At 39.6% G+C, this 13575-nt stretch overlaps 1 protein-coding gene across 4 annotated transcripts in view; it reads right to left on the bottom strand.

The window, feature by feature from the left end:
- Positions 1 to 13575, bottom strand: part of POF1B (POF1B actin binding protein) — a 261114-nt gene that overhangs the window by 78258 nt on the left and 169281 nt on the right. For all 4 annotated transcript variants that reach the window (XM_085607805.1, XM_085607804.1, XM_085607806.1 and 1 more), the window contains exon 8: positions 3959 to 3986. In XM_085607805.1, the coding sequence (XP_085463931.1) occupies positions 3959 to 3986 (28 nt within the window). The remainder of the gene's footprint in view (positions 1 to 3958; positions 3987 to 13575) is intronic.

Here is a 13575-nt window from a genome sequence, read left to right as displayed (position 1 = left end):
CTGCTACATGCAGAAAGCAGTCATCCAAAAACATTGATCCGCAGCATTCCGTACGGGGAATTTCTCCGGGCTCGGAGAAATTGCAGTACGGAGGCAGACTTTAAGCATGAAAGTGACTGCATGACCAAAAGGTTCTTGGAAAGAGGCTATACAACCAATGTGATACAAGAAGCACATCTAAAGGCAATCCAGTTTACACAGACTGAATTGCTAAGACCTAAAGCAGTAACAAAGGAGAATGATGATCAGGTTGTTAGATTTATCAGTACGTTTAATTCCAGTTCCTATGCGGTCAGGCAATGTCTTAATAGACATTGGGAGATCCTGAAGACGGAATCTACCTTGGATGACATTTTAGGGGATGCTATCAACATTACCTATAGAAAAGCAAATTCCCTTAAGGACAGACTATGTAGCAATGAGGTACCTTGCACTAAAGGTATATATATGGACATACAGGGTTTTTTTACGTGTATGTCCTGCAAGGCCTGTAAAACTAGTTCCAATGTCAAAACTGTACATTATCCAGTTTCTGACACTAACAGACGTATTGAGAAACATCTGACATGTCTGTCAGATTATTGTGTTTACGTCTTGATATGTCCATGCCCCAAAAAGTATGTTGGCAGCACTATGTTTGCTGCTAAGAAACGGATTTTGGAACATATGAGGGCAATCCAGAACAAGGACAAGCTATCCCCCATTGCCAGACACTTCGAAGAGTTCCATAAGAGCAATCGGAACCTGTTAAGATTTTTTGTTATTGACAGAATCCTACCTTCTAATAGAGGTGGTGATAGAATTCGTAAGTTGCGTCAACTTGAATCCAGGTATACTATGGAACTAAATACGAAGATTCCAGCAGGGTTAAACTCTGAAGAAGAATTGTCGTGGCATTTGGGGGATTAAGTGTATTACTTAGCATGCTTATTGAGCTTATTTAGCTAAACATGCTTTCTCTCAAATGATCCCTGTTTCCAGCTTCTTTGTTAATGCTCTGAATCTTACTGTCATATCTTTATTCCCTTCCTCATTTTGCCATACCTTTTATTATGCTAACAAAGCTAAAAATAACCTCATATATTTATGAGAAATTTAAGATATAATTGGTTGCACGTATGGGTTGGCTCTGTTCTTTTCTCTTTGGGTTGATTCTGACACGATCCTTTATTAACATCGGTGCTATGCAGTTATGATGTGGAAGCATTTTATGGATTGACAGCTATGTTTGTTTTGCTATTTCTATTTTGTGATGTCCAGGTGGTCCAAGAAGAAGATCGATTGAGAATACCCATTACTTTAATTGTGAATATAGAAGGAGGAAAGAGGCTACTATCAAGAATAATGAGTCAGGAATAGAAGCAAAGAAATGTATTTAAGGCCCACTTGGGCGTAGTACTTTTCCTAGATTTTGTTTATCATGCTAATTTATCCTTTTATCATATTTGGGATTATAGATGTTCCTCTTTCCATTAATTTAATTTTTTCACTAATCTTTTGAAAAACATTTTTTACCCACTTGGGTTTAATTCTGAGAAAAGAGATTTAATGTAATTGAACATTACATTGATTTTTTGACTGAGATACCTAATCTTTTCTCACTTGAGATGTATTATTTTGGTACCTAATTGTGAGAAGAAGATATTCAGAAAATGAGGGTTACAAGTAACATGTGAGGTATTATGGATGTTAATATCTCTAAACGAGTAACACAAGTAACAATGTCTGGGATTTAGGCATATGTATGACAGAATTTTGAATGCATCGTTTTCTTCCTTTGAATGTAAAACTTTATTGCAAAACTTTATCAAAAGTAAATTTCTACAAGAGTAACGGTTGTTGAGGAGCAGCCACAATACAAGTAACATTGATTATGTTTTGAATTCATGCACTTGCTCGAATTTTGATAGGCAACAAGCGTTTTCTTTCCTCTGTATGCATTACTTTATCGCATAATCAGATTAGGGTACCATTATGTTTGGTCTTCATTTACCGTTCTAAGATGGCCGCCATGTAGCTTGATAGAGGTATATACAAACTGCTATCCTCTTTTGCTGTTGATGTTTTGAACGCAGCTCCGATGTTTCTTTGTCTCTTTTTGTATGTATTTAAACTGTTGAATTGTAAACAGTCGGTTACCCGTGACCAAGACGATACGGTCGTCGAAACGCGTTGGGTATTTATTTGGCTTTCATGCACTGAATTAAATCTTGGGATTTACGAAAGATGCTGTTTGTGTATCATTGGGGAAGGAGTGCATACGTGTACGCGATACACTTGGTGGAACTGGAATATATATATATATATATATATATATATATATATATATATATATATATATATATATATCACAGCAACTCGCGATATTCACCCGCTTGCGCGCGGAAATCACCAGCGTAGACCAACTTTTTGCAGCATTATTATTTTATTCCTCTTGTGTCAGGACGCGTTTCGGCCGTCCAAGCGGCCTTGATCACCTGATCATACGTCACAGAATTACCCATTTTTAAAGTGCAAGTGCAACAACGTCATTAATAGACATGGAAGACATACTATTGCTTATAAGTACATAATGTGTCATACTTGCAAGCTTTCATCGCGCTCATATTAAATTCCCCATATATTGAGGGGATTTAAAACATATAATAAAAGCATAAATGCCCTGTATACCTATATATATATCTGAATTACGCAATTTCATGATGATAAGGTATAGATTCAACAGTTTGTCTGAATTCCTCATGAATCAATTTGTTGCACAGTATGCTAGTGATATTGAGTGCTCACCTAGACTATTGGAAAATCCTAAGGTTTTTCCAGATAAAGTGCTATAGTGCTACCTTTTCAAAGTATATAAAATACTTAGAATCTAATAAACTAAGATGCAATAAAAAACGTGTAAAAAGTACATATAAAACCATTGCATAAGTACCAAGGACACAAATTCGAAAATAGCTGCAAATTCAGAGATAAGAGATATAGTTCATCGTTGTAGAGGTAGAGCGTGTATGATCCTAAGGAGTAAAAATACTAAAACAAAGACAGCAGCCCAGTGACATATTTAAAACAATCAATAAAAAGACACATAGTTTAAGAATTTCATTGGTAGTTTTTATCTAACTGTAAAAAACAATGCCCCAGGACTACAGCCCCCATATGAGGCGATTATCACTCTATTCCTCTTGTAGTATATAGTACCCTACACTTCCAATCTGTTTTATAAAAGGGTGTGTAACTATAACTTGCGCGACCGCCACTCTATCACAAGGATGATGTCATCAGTGATGTCATGAGTGATGCCACTGACCATGTCATGAGTGATGTAATATGTGACGTCATCAGCAGTGGATTGCGGGCGCGCGAGTTATAGTTATCTGAACTAACTATAACGGGGGAATTTCAATGTTTTTTTACGAGTGAAATGTCCAGCTAACTATAACATGTGTGAAACCTATGCTTTGTTTAAGTGAATTTGCAAGGTTTTTTAAATGCTAATTCCTAACTATAACGTGTGTGAAACCTATGGTTTTTTAAGTGAATATATATATATATATATATATATATATATATATATATACACTGAGTGTGAAGGGTCCTAACTAGCAACATGTTTATGCTGTTTGTTTTCATATGTGCCCAGTAAATTGCAGACTGGGACTATATCACAGTGAGATTTGTGGGAAATGCTGGGGGTAACCATTGTTTGCAACAGAAGGCTTTCTGTAAGCTTATGCAGTTTGAGCCACAGTTAATGGTGCACAAGTCTTCTTCTCAACCCTGCTTCCCATTAAAGAACTTACTGAAAGCAAGTGAAGAGTACATACTCCATCATCTATCTAGAAAGAGAGTGCCCACTCATGAACAAAAGGTTTTGTTAACCGTTTAGCTATTCAAAATATGTTCTAGATCAAGGCACACAATTTAAAGTAGCCTACAATGCTATATGTAAACTACATACCTGTTCAGAAGTAGAATCCAGGTGTTTTCTAAAGAAGAAAAAATACAATTTATTTGAAGAAGGTTTGGGAAGGTGAACAATGCTAAAAGAAGAAAAAAGTATTACCAAAATCAAAACATGGTCACTCAATTGCCTCTCAGATGATCCTCTCTTCATCAAAGAAATAAAATTGTAGCTATGATCCTTGAAACATAGTAATTTTTATTGAGAATATCAGATACAAGTAGTTGAATTATGATTCAAGAAAAAAAATATCAAATTGAAATTGCACAATGAGTAGACATGGACTTGGACTTCTCAAACATTTTCCGCCTTCTTAAAGTAGGACCTGAAGATCTTAAAATTTCAAATTTTCGTGTATATATCCGTTTCCATTATCATTGCTGATTGCAGGTTTAGATGAAAGGTACATTTGCAGTGTTGAATTTTAATTCACAAGAAAAACATTAATTGTTTACATGCGATGATTTCTATTACCTACAGCCATTCAAATAGCGATACTAAGGGCACTTTCGCTCATTTACTATTACTATACCACTTACACTCAGTTTATGTTGTTTTAAGTTAACAAAGCAGCAAATGTGGTAGGGTAATTGGAAAAGGTTTGAGTACGATCTAAGTTAAGACTTTGAGTGTTTGCCAAATATCCACTGCCCACTCTGATTAGAAGACTCATTTTCATGCCCACAGGTTTCATTTGTGACAGGAGAGAATTTGGCAAGTCTTAATAATGATCTACAGTTGCAAATGGCACCTCAGCACCAAATTATTCATAGACAGAGGTTTTGTTAATCATGACCTGGAATGTCAGAGAACCTTATTTTCTGTTGTATGTAAATAAGGTGAAATGTGGAAGGAAACAGAATATATATATATATTCACTGAAAAAACCATAGGTTTCACACATGTTATAGTTAGCGGAAATTTTACTGATAAAAAACCAGTGAAATTCCCCCGTTATAGTTAGTGCAGGCAACTATAACTCACGCGACCGCAATCCTCTGCTGATGCTAATACTGTATTTAGACACTTATTTGCCCATGTCGTCTTCCATACATTTTTAGCTATACATATATTACAAATATTTTTTTTTCATAAAGACCCATATGTCATCAGCAGAAGATTGCGGTCGCGTGAGTTATAGTTGCCTGCACTAACTATAACGGGGGAATTTCACTGGTTTTTTATCAGTAACATTTCCGCTAACTATAACATGTGTGAAACCTATGGTTTTTTCAGTGAATTTGCAAGGTTTTTTAAATGCTAATTCCTAACTATAACGTGTGTGAAACCTATGGTTTTTTCTGTGAATTTGTACGGTTTTTTAAATGCTAAGTTACTTTACGCCATTCGTGGCGTGCGCGCCCACTTAACGCAGTTCGTTCCGTGCGCGCACGGTGCGCTTCGCGCACCGTGCGTGCACAGTAAGCACGCGGTGCTTACTGTGCTTACGGTGCTTATAAGCCATGCACAAATGGTGCGCTTCGGGCACCATTTGCACACGGGGTGGAGAGAGTGTGGATAATTTTTTCTTTGATTATTTTTGTTGAAAATATTGTGGTTTTTTACACCTCGGATAAGCACTGCACATTTGGTGGCCTGCGGCCACCAAAAGCACAGGGGGTGGGGAGAGTGTGGATAGTGTTTTTTTTTTTTATATTTTTTACCGTACGCGTACGGTAAGCGTAATCGGCGAAATTAGCGAAAAAATAAAAATGGCTTTTTTGGCCTTGGGGGGTCTTGGGGGACTCCCTCATCATGGCTATGTGTGTGTGAGCTGTCAATACAGCTCCTTTACATGTGTATTGGTTTTAATTAAACAACCTAACTCTCAGTGCGAGAGAGAAAATGGCGGCCGCCGCTTCCTGGTTTCGGCCGATTCGAATGTTTACTAAGATCTAAGAGCCAATCAGAATCGCGCTCGCGCACGCCACCGTACGCGTACGGTAAGCTTACGGTAAGCGTACCGTAAGCTGGCTCAGATATATATATTGATTTAAAGGCTATTTTCTCAGAATCTACTGAACAGATTTACACCAAACCTACAAAAGGCACTTCCTTGACCTAGGGACTACCTCTCTGCCAAATTTCTAGTAATTCTGTTCAGCCGTTCGGGCTGCAGCCCTGTCTAAAGGTCCTATGGAAAAATGCATGGGAAAAACGCGTTTTGGGACCCCCCTTTTATCTCAGCCCCCGCTTGACGAATCCCCCCGAGACTTTCAGGGTAGGAGCGGAGCGGAGCGCCCCACCTATTTTGAGAAATTCGCGAGGATTCGTCGACCGGCGCCAAAGTTATTCAAAATAGAATGTTGCGGATTTCCTATGGAAAAGGGGTCCTAACTATAACTACCTACTGGCAACCGCCAGTAGGTAATATATATATATATATATATATATATATAATATAAATAAATATATCCCGGTCAGAACTCGAAAACGTATCGTTAAGGAATAGCTATTGATGAAGCCTCCTTTCAAAAAGCCTCATGGATGACTTATCTAGTCCACTCTAAGCTGCACTGAATTCATACTGACTTTATTCACGTAAAAGAAAGATATTATGAGTCGAGAATTTAATGGCAAGGAATACACAAACAATTAATTAGTTATGTATTAGAAGCATCAGCAAGTATTTTTTCAACACATCAAAAAAGAAAGAGATACAATAATACTTTAGATTTCAATTGGACAGAATGAAGTAATATGGCCGCACAGAGAATCAACAAATTCAGGTGATTGGGAAGTTACTTGGATAAAACTTGCCTGAAGTTGGCTCAATGTTGTGAGCATTTTTGCACCTTGAGGTACAGCATGATCCTGAGAGTACTGGAACATTCCTTTTGTGACAGAAAGCCTTCTACGTGTTACCAATGCACTTTTCACAGTGAGCTCTTTACCTAACAAGTAGACATATTCCACTATATTTCTTAAAGAAATTAAATCAAGCAGGTTGGCAGAGCTAGTCAGGATCCTGAATATTAGATGCTGTGATTAGCTCCTTGCAAAGCAACACACTGCAGACTATCCTGCTACATTTGGTGTCACGATGCAGCGAAACAGACTGAAAGATGATTCTGCGAATGTACGTTTGCACTCTAAAAGACAGTGTCCTTGGAAATACCCGCTCTGGAGAAGATTGACTCCCACTTGGAAGACATCGCTTAGATCCATTCTGCTTGGATTGCGATTCCCTTCCACTTCCAGTTAAATTCTGTAGATCATTTCCTGGAAGAGTACTCGGTCTAGTTGTTATAGGCGCGAGACTCTTCACAGGTCTCAATGCGCATGCGCGAGGTTCGCGCGGCGCACTTCAACTGTAGAATTTCAAGATAACGGTTGCCTTATCTTTCGAGGCTCGTTCCTTCAGAGAAAATCTTTTGAGAGAGTTATCTTCGTGGGTTCCAGGTTCCTTTTTTCAAAGGAAAGTATTCACAGAACAGTTTGTGTTGCACGGGAAATATTTTCTCACGTGCTTTCTGGTATTCATTATTTTTTCAGTTAAAATTCAGTCTGCAAGTCGACAGAATTGACAAGAGAATCCTTGTAGTGAATTCAGAAGGAGATACTACGTCACCAGCAATATTTCGGAGAAGCGTCTCTGTGAAGAGAGACCTTCTCCTCAGTCAAGTAAGAGTGTTGTTTTTATCATCTAAAGGCTTATGCAAGCAAGGAGAAGAAATAATCTGCTGAAGTACAAATTAGAACTTATTGACTCAGAGTAGCTCTCAAAGAGGGAGTTTTGAACTGTGAAGTGACTTCAGACTAATATCAAAGGCAAGCAGCGAAGCAATTTCTTCTACAATAATTTTATCCAGAATAAAGACATTGAGATTTCAGCTTATTCACCTGTGGGGCGCACAAGTTCACGGAGTAATACCACTAGTGGGCTTAAAAGACCAACAGCCTCAGAAGGCTGATCAAGTAATCAATAGACAAACAAGCATAGAGAGTGGCTTAGTTCTCCGACACAAAAGGTAAAAGTAGTTCCAGTGAAGAAAGCTTAAAACTACCTATAGAGTTAGGGAAGACTTAATTTGTGTGTTATGTTTTTTAGGAGTCTTCATAAGAACAGAAGATACCATTAGCAGTTCCAGTGTCCGGAGGCAGTCTCTCTTTTGTTTGTCATCCACTTCCCCTTTCCCCCTTGGCTAAGTCCAGAGGCAGTTGTTTATTCCATCTGTCACTGGCTTGGATGAGAGGGAGTTGAGGACCTGTCATCTGCTCCTGGGGAAGTCGTTCCATTGATCTGACAGATTGAAGTGCCCAAAAAACCTCATTTTTGAGGGTTTAGATTTCCCCCCGAGCAGTATGGCGGAAGGGATAGATTTAAAGACCCTAACTTCTATTTTAGAAGGCATGCAGAAGCAACTTAATTGTGCCCTAGAAGATAATAAATCATTGAGAGAGGAAGTTAGAAGGTCGAGTCAGGAATCAATTCAGACTAGGCAAAGATTAGACGAGTTAGTTGCATCAGGTTCAGGATCTAAGGGATCTCAAGGATTGTCAGGCAATCTATCTCCTTCAGATATTTCAACTCAAGTTATTCATGCAGTTTCACCAATTATTCCACTGGCGCCCCCAGAAAGATTTGGTGGGGATCCACAAAGAGCACAAATATTCTTAACTCAGTGTTCCCTGCATTTTTTGTGTCGGCCAGTCATCTTTGCAGAGGATCAATCAAAGGTGGCTTTCATACTGTCGTATTTGAATGGTGATGCTGCAGCTTGGTCCATGTCGTTAGTCTCACAGAATGATCCAATGTTATACAACTTTAACGATTTCAAGATAGAATTCTTACGAATATTTGATCGACGTTCAGCCTCCCAAGCCACAGACAACGAGTTATTGGAGCTCAAGCAGGGGAATCGAGATTTAGTTGCCTACTTGGCCCAATTTAATAAATTAGTGGTGGAATCCAAGTGGCCTGAAGACAAAAGAGCTGCAATTTTTTATAGAGGGTTAAAGGATGACCTAAAAGATGCTTTGGCTCAGATTCCTAGGAGGCCCACCGAAATATCTGAATTAATCGATTTGGTGTTGCAGATAGACCATCGTTTGAGTGAGCGTCGAAATGAAAAAAGAAGAGATGTTCGCCCGCTTCCACCACGTTTTGATCGAATGAAGACGGAAGGTCACAAGTCAGTAGAAAACTCCCAGACCGAGGAACCTATGCAGATAGGGTCAATACGAGGACCCTTATCCAAAGAAGAAAAGGAAAGGCGAAGATCTAGTCACCTGTGTTTGTATTGTGGCCTCTCTGGTCACTTTGTCAAGGATTGTCCGAAAAAACCAAAGAATTCTCTGCCGGGAAAAGGTCAGCTTCACCTGTGAAGAGAGTTGCCCAGGGTGAAGCAGATTCAAAGTCAACTCCAAATTTGCAGCAAGTGGTAAATACTTTACAATCATCCTCACCTCATGTAGTAGTTTCCTTTACGGCTAGATTTCGAAATCAGGAGATTAGCGGAGTCTCAGTGATGATAGATTCTGGGGCAACTGGAAATTTTTGTGACATCAAGTATGCCCGTCGCAATGGGATAAGATTTGTTGAAAAGCAGGTTTTGGAAGTGGTCACAGCTGTTGATGGAACTAACCTATCTTCGGGACCTATCACTCATGAAACAGAATTAATCCAATTGACTGGATTGAATGGACATTCGGAATTGTTGACATTTAACTTGATTGATGCTCCTCAATTTGAATTAATTTTGGGCCTTCCCTGGTTAACTGAACACAATCCACGCATAGATTGGGCTAGGAGAACCATTACCATGGATTCAACCTTTTGCAAGGAAAACTGTTTTTGTGAGCAATCCCATCAAACGGAAGATTCTCCTGCCCGGAAGTTAGCTGGTCGTCCTGCTTTAATTTGCTCTTTGGAAACCAAGGAAATTCCCGAAGAATACAAGGATTTGTCTTCAGTGTTCGATGTAAAAGAGGCAGAAAGGCTACCCCCCCATCGCCCCTACGATTGCAAAATTGACATTGAGCCAGGGGCCGTGTTGCCTTGCAGTAGAATCTATGCATTGACTGAAACTGAAAATCAATATCTTAAAAGTTATTTGGACAAACACTTGAAAAATGGATTTATTCGTCCCTCTAAATCTCCAGTATCGTCTCCCTTATTTTTCATTCCGAAGAAAGATGGAGAACTTCGAACTTGCATCGATTACAGAGCCCTGAATCAAGTGACAATCAAAAATCGTTATCCACTCCCGCTAATTTCAGTTTTGTTGGATCAAGTGAAAAATGCAAAGGTCTACACAAAATTGGATTTACGTGGGGCTTACCATTTGATTCGTATTGCCCCCGGAGATGAGTGGAAGACAGCATTTCGTACCCGTCATGGCTTATTTGAATATTTGGTGATGCCATACGGGTTATGTAACGCTCCAGCGGCGTTCCAGCATTTTGTGAATGACGTTCTCAGGGAGTTTTTGGACAGAATTGCCGTTGTTTATATCGACGACATATTGATCTTCTCTGACAGTCTGGAAGAGCATGTAACCCATGTCAGATTGATTTTAACTAGATTGCTGGAAAATCATCTCTATGTGAAACTGGAGAAGTGCGCCTTTCATGTGAATAAGGTGGAATTCCTTGGGTTTGTGCTATCCCCTGAAGGTGTAAGCATGGATAAGACTAAGGTGAAAGCAGTACAAGATTGGCCATCTCCCAAAAGTGTAAAAGAAATCCAAAGTTTCATCGGTTTTTCAAATTTTTACAGGAGGTTCATTTCAAATTTTTCCCACAAAGTAAGTCCAATCACACGTTTGTTAAGAAAAGGAGTCAAGTTTGTTTGGGATGAGGAAGCAGAAGAGGCTTTTCAATTCCTAAAGAGATCTTTTACTCAAGCCCCAATCCTGCTGCATCCAAGAACTGATGAACCATTCTATGTCGAAGCGGACGCCTCAGATGTTGCCATAGGAGGAATACTGTCCCAACGTCATAAGGATACAGGTCAATTGCACCCAGTGGCCTACTACTCCAGGAAGTTATCTCCTCCTGAATGCAACTATTCAATTGCAGACAAGGAATTGTTAGCAGTCAAGAGTGCCTTTTTGGAATGGAGGCATTATTTGCTAGGGGCCTTGCATAAGGTCACTGTTTACACCGATCATCGTAACCTTCAATTCCTTAAGTCTGCCAGGACATTGACGGCCAGGCAGTTACGTTGGTCATTATTTTTTGCAGATTTCGATTTTGTAATCACCTTCAGACCTGGGACCAGTAATGTTAAAGCAGATGCTCTTTCCAGAATAAATACTGATCATTTAGAAACTGATCAAAGGAAACAGGCTATAATTCCGGAAGAGAAGATCATTGTAGCCTCTCTCAACACAGATTTTTCAAGTGAAATCCAAAGGGCCATGCCATTTGAAGAAATGATTCAGTGGGCAAATGAAGAATCAGAGAGAGAAATCAGAGATGGACTGCCTTATTTCCGAAATTGTTTGTATCTTCCGACTAACAGACTGCAAGATCGAGCCTTGAAACTATGCCATGACGAATCTCTAGCTGGTCATAAAGGAGTTCAAAAGACCTTGGAGTTGGTTGAAAGAAATTTTTGGTGGCCAAAGATGAAATCACAAATACGACAGTATGTTTCCACCTGCGAGAGATGCCTGCAGGGGAAATCAGATCGAAGGGCTCCTCAAGGGTTGTTGATGCCAATGCCTACCCCACCTCACCCTTGGCACACTGTTTCGATGGATTTGATTGTAGACCTCCCTCCAAGTCAGGGTTTTAACACCATTCTAGTTATGGTAGACACATTCACTAAGATGGCACATTTTGTCCCTTTGAAGGAAATCCCCAGGGCTCCTCAATTAGCTCAATTGTTTACTCAACACATAGTGAGACTGCATGGGATTCCAAAGGTTGTAGTCTCTGATCGAGGCTCTCAATTTGTCTCCCACTTTTGGAGGGCCTTCACGAAGAGGCTAGGCATTGATGCACGCTATTCCACCAGTTTCCATCCCGAAACTGATGGTCAAACCGAAAGAGTCAATCAAGACTTAGAACAGTATCTCAGGCTCTATTTGATGGATCAGAAAGCTGGGTGGTCTGAATTAATTTGGTCTGCTGAGTTTGCCTATAACAATGCCAAACATTCCACTACTGGTTACTCCCCCTTCTATTTAAACTATGGTAGGCACCCGAGTTTAATTTTTGAAAAAGATGAGGGATCAGTACCTGCAGTAGAAGAATTGGTAAATAAGGTTCAAGATTCATTGCGTCAGGCAGGTGAAAATATCAAAAAGGCTAAAGACTCTTATAAATTTCAGGCTGACAAAAAGAGAAGAGAGAGTCCCGCTTTTAAACCAGGAGACAAGATTTGGTTGTCCACCAAAAATCTAAAACTAAAAGAAAACCGTAAATTCCAACCCAGGTTCATTGGCCCATTTAAGGTAAAGAAGATGATAAATCCAGTGTCAGTTAAGATCCAGTTGCCACCCTATCTAAAGATTCACCCAGTGTTCCACGTTTCTTTGTTAAAGAAAAGTCCACCAAATTTGAGGTACCGATCTACCCCTAAACCCATTAATGTAGGTTCAGTGGAGGAGTTTGAGGTCCATAAGATTCTAGACTCAACCTTTAGAAAATGTAAATTGTATTACTTGATCAGTTGGAAGGGTTTTGGTCCTGAAGAAAGATCTTGGGAGCCACATTCTAATGTTCACGCTCCCAAGCTCATTCGAGACTTTCACCAGAAACATCCTACTAAGCCAAGGTTGAAGGGACGTCTTTTGGTGGGGGGTACTGTCACGATGCAGCGAAACAGACTGAAAGATGATTCTGCGAATGTACGTTTGCACTCTAAAAGACAGTGTCCTTGGAAATACCCGCTCTGGAGAAGATTGACTCCCACTTGGAAGACATCGCTTAGATCCATTCTGCTTGGATTGCGATTCCCTTCCACTTCCAGTTAAATTCTGTAGATCATTTCCTGGAAGAGTACTCGGTCTAGTTGTTATAGGCGCGAGACTCTTCACAGGTCTCAATGCGCATGCGCGAGGTTCGCGCGGCGCACTTCAACTGTAGAATTTCAAGATAACGGTTGCCTTATCTTTCGAGGCTCGTTCCTTCAGAGAAAATCTTTTGAGAGAGTTATCTTCGTGGGTTCCAGGTTCCTTTTTTCAAAGGAAAGTATTCACAGAACAGTTTGTGTTGCACGGGAAATATTTTCTCACGTGCTTTCTGGTATTCATTATTTTTTCAGTTAAAATTCAGTCTGCAAGTCGACAGAATTGACAAGAGAATCCTTGTAGTGAATTCAGAAGGAGATACTACGTCACCAGCAATATTTCGGAGAAGCCTCTCTGTGAAGAGAGACCTTCTCCTCAGTCAAGTAAGAATGTTGTTTTTATCATCTAAAGGCTTATGCAAGCAAGGAGAAGAAATAATCTGCTGAAGTACAAATTAGAACTTATTGACTCAGAGTAGCTCTCAAAGAGGGAGTTTTGAACTGTGAAGTGACTTCAGACTAATATCAAAGGCAAGCAGCGAAGCAATTTCTTCTACAATAATTTTATCCAGAATAAAGACATTGAGATTTCAGCTTATTCACCTGTGGGGCGCACAAGTTCACGGAGTAATACCACTAGTGGGCTTAAAAG

The sequence above is a fragment of the Triturus cristatus genome, chromosome 5_2, assembly GCF_964204655.1.
Source record: "Triturus cristatus chromosome 5_2, aTriCri1.1, whole genome shotgun sequence".
Taxonomy (NCBI): domain Eukaryota; kingdom Metazoa; phylum Chordata; class Amphibia; order Caudata; family Salamandridae; genus Triturus; species Triturus cristatus.
Note: the sequence above shows the minus strand (reverse complement) of the source record. Positions and strands in the feature narration are given on the sequence as shown.